Raw genomic sequence first — 3,404 nt, 5'->3', positions numbered from 1 at the left:
TACAGTCCAACAATCACTGTAATCTGCAAACTGTCAGCATTCATCAAAAGCTAACAAAATGAAGTGGATTACGATAAGGGATCTGTCAGCTATACACATGATGGTCATTGTTACAGTGAAGAACTGCAGTTTCCTTTTTAAATCTATAAATGTTATTCTCTTTTACATTTTTAACATCCTTGCAACAAAAGAAAACTGATTACTCTTTCAGTTTCATATGCGTTTTACATTTGTTCCGTGTATGACTAAACCTGTGATTATGGTGATGAATCAAATAAAGCAACATATGGGTCATTGCCCTATCACAAAACTCATTATCATTATTTCTGATGAAGAATCTAACGATATGTTCCAATGCAGATGCAGAACTCATAACGAAAAAGATGCAGAATTGTGTAACAAACAAACAAAAAATTACATGTCAAAAATTGAAAAGAGCTTATAGATTTTTCCAGATAAATCTAACTGTAGCTAAGCTGACATTTATAACACACTATATCAAGTGAAAACATTACACATTTAATAAAACAGCTCAAAAGCAACCGATGACCTGTACGCCTGTGTAAATAGGGTCACCTTTTCTATATTAACCCCTTTCTATACAGCCCTGGGCCCTATTCAACACCCTAGCTTTCCTCCTGTCATAAAACCCTGCTGGGACGTCCAAACACCCGCCCGCACGCCCATTCTCCGGGTATGGAGCGAGAGGGCGTCCCACTGCAACAGTCGTGGGGCGAAAGTGCATTAAATAAAAATAGGTTCTCGCGAGAGCCATGCCCGACCTCATCCCCGAAATCGCCCTTATCTCACCTCTTTCTTGTTGTTCTGGTCGTTGTCCTTGGCCAGTTCCAGCAGGTAACTGAAGTCCATGATGACCCACCGTCGCTATAACGAAGGAGGAATCATGGAAGAGAGCAAGACGGGGTTTCCAGTGAAGAAATTCGGCAGCTTTCCCTAGAACGCTCTTCACTTCGCAACTGCTGACGAAGGACTGGGTTGGGGAGTGCGCCTTTGCAATCGCGCTCTCCTCCACTCTGTCACAACGTTTTCTTGCATCAGACTTTCATTTGTGTGCCCACGGAGCTTATACACTAAGGCTTTATTGATGTTTGTACTTTATAAAGGTGGATGTATGATTTTTTTCGCTAATTATGTATGAACTAATAATGGGGTTACGTCCCTCGCTGAAATATATTCTGAAGAAATCTTGTTGGTAATATAGAACAGTTTTTGTACATGAAATTCTGTGGAACTAAGCGTATAATTTTCTTTATTAATATGATGATTCAATACCTAAATACAGGAATATAATCGAAAGATACATATCCGAAATTTGTACCAAAACAAAACAAATGTTGTAAAGGCACAGCTATCGCCTCTTTCCTTCGGTTTATCATTGAAAATCCTAGAAAAGGTATGTATTGATACTGAAACATTGACAGATAAGTGCGTAAGTGTTTTTTATAACAATAAAATTAAAGATTCCCGAAGAAACACGGTAATTATGCGCCAGACCTTGATTCTAGTCAACCACGATTCACGTTACGTCTTGTATGGACCTGCTGAAAATCGTGTAAAGCTTATTCCTAATGTCTAAACTGCTTCCAATGTTGAATTAACTTCGAATTTTATTGTTTGGACTATCTTGCATATGAGTTATAGGGAGCAAAGCCCCCTGTTAAGAGAAATAAGCAAGGAAACCTTAAATGTGAAATGCGTGCTTGACGGCTGTGATCGTGATGTTGAAAAACTCATAGGAAAGGTGGTTTGCGGTTGAAATGATGGTTGAAAACGTGCGTAACATAACGAAATCAACTAGAAAAATATATATTTCGTACGAAATGGCCATCCGTACTTTTTCCGGAAAATTACCATTTCGAAAACTCTAGCAATGGTTTTCAAATGAGATTGGTAAATGTTTTGAAAATGCCTGCAGCAGCTTCCAAATAGTGCTTGGTAAATGTATACAAGATACCTGTCGCGACTTTCAAACAGTGGCATATTGTCAACAGTGACCCAATCTTTAGCCTGTTGTAGGCTGGCAAACACTAACAAATCTCCATGACATGTATTCTGCCAAGTTAGGTCATAGATTTGTTCTTTATTATAATATTACCAAGGAGGTTTACAAGTTGTGTTTTGCAAGAATGTAAGTGGTTTAGGCATATTGACTGTAAGTTTGAACAAATGCATATTATGTTTCCATAATTTAAAGTCTAACATTGATTTTCTAGTAAAATGTTTGAGAATTACTTCAGCAAAATGTATACACAAATAACCTTCCTCAGAAATACAAATTTTCCATAAACTATGAAAATAAATATACTTTGGTAGAAGATTGATTATGTTATTAGACTGACTTTCATAATATCAGGTCTTTGCTAAACCAATTTTGAAGATGCTATGATTCATTGGTAAATTATCTTTATCTTATGACCTCCCATGTATCAGCCCTCTCATCAGATATTTTGAATATGTAGGAAATTTCTTTTACAGTTGATATTATTAGCTTCTTTTTCATTTTAGCCACATCAGTAGGATTAAGGAATTAAATTTCATTGACTTTTAACTCTCACAACAGGTATACAGTGGATGCAAAATGTCTGAAAAGGAGTTCCGTTTGGACCCAGACAGCGAACTCAGGTTTGAGGTTGAGGGCAAGCAGGATACAGTTGATCTCACAGTAAGTCTGAGCATAGAAGGACAGTTAATGTTGTTGCACTTATTGTCTCTTTTTTATCTTATTGTTAGTACTGTAAACAATGACTTTCATTAATTTTTGTTCTTTTCATTTTGTTATTAATTGACCACAAATATAAGTCTTTTACCATTGTTTCTTATTTTCATTATTATTATTGATAATTAGGATATATGAATGATGTAAATAGCTATAACAGTTAGATGTATTTTACTTTTTTTTCTATATTTTTTATATATGGTATATAATACTTATGTATTGTACATGGATTGACTTTAGAGTTCTTGCAATGCTTTGAATTATTTTGTTCATATCTAATTAGGAGTGGATAGGTATGCTAGTTATTATGTTTTATAACTTTAGAAACAATGCATTAGTATTTTATTAAATGTTACTGTGTACTATTTGAGGAAGGTATTCCCTGTAAATATAATGCAGATGCTTGTATTTTAGAATTATTGACTAACAAAAAATGTGGACATTTGAGACCATTTTATTTTATTTATTCAATTGATTTCTCTCACCAGATTATTTGTAATATTCTTTTTTATTTTTTTTGATGAATTAATTAGTCAAGTTCATCAATTGATTTTTCTCATATTCTTGAATCTTCACTTTAAAAAATTCTTAGGAAAGGTTGACATGCAACATTCTGACAGACACTATCCTAATGTCTAAAGTTCCTCTGTTTTGTAGTGCATTTGAA

The 3,404-nt window shown here is 34.6% G+C and overlaps 2 protein-coding genes across 2 annotated transcripts in view; one reads left to right on the top strand and one right to left on the bottom strand.

Moving 5' to 3' along the window:
* LOC119585730 (RNA polymerase II-associated protein 3-like) overlaps positions 1 to 3,404 on the bottom strand; it is a 49,814-nt gene that overhangs the window by 24,156 nt on the left and 22,254 nt on the right. The window lies entirely within an intron of this gene.
* The window catches only part of LOC119585727 (protein CLP1 homolog), a 7,884-nt gene continuing 5,788 nt past the window's right edge, over positions 1,309 to 3,404 (top strand). The window contains exons 1-2 of the mRNA XM_037934418.1: positions 1,309 to 1,414; positions 2,582 to 2,683. Coding sequence (XP_037790346.1) covers positions 2,600 to 2,683 — 84 coding nt within the window. The 5' untranslated portion in view covers positions 1,309 to 1,414; positions 2,582 to 2,599. The remainder of the gene's footprint in view (positions 1,415 to 2,581; positions 2,684 to 3,404) is intronic.

Source organism: Penaeus monodon, chromosome 20 (genome assembly GCF_015228065.2).
Source record: "Penaeus monodon isolate SGIC_2016 chromosome 20, NSTDA_Pmon_1, whole genome shotgun sequence".
NCBI classification, from domain to species: domain Eukaryota; kingdom Metazoa; phylum Arthropoda; class Malacostraca; order Decapoda; family Penaeidae; genus Penaeus; species Penaeus monodon.
Note: the sequence above shows the minus strand (reverse complement) of the source record. Positions and strands in the feature narration are given on the sequence as shown.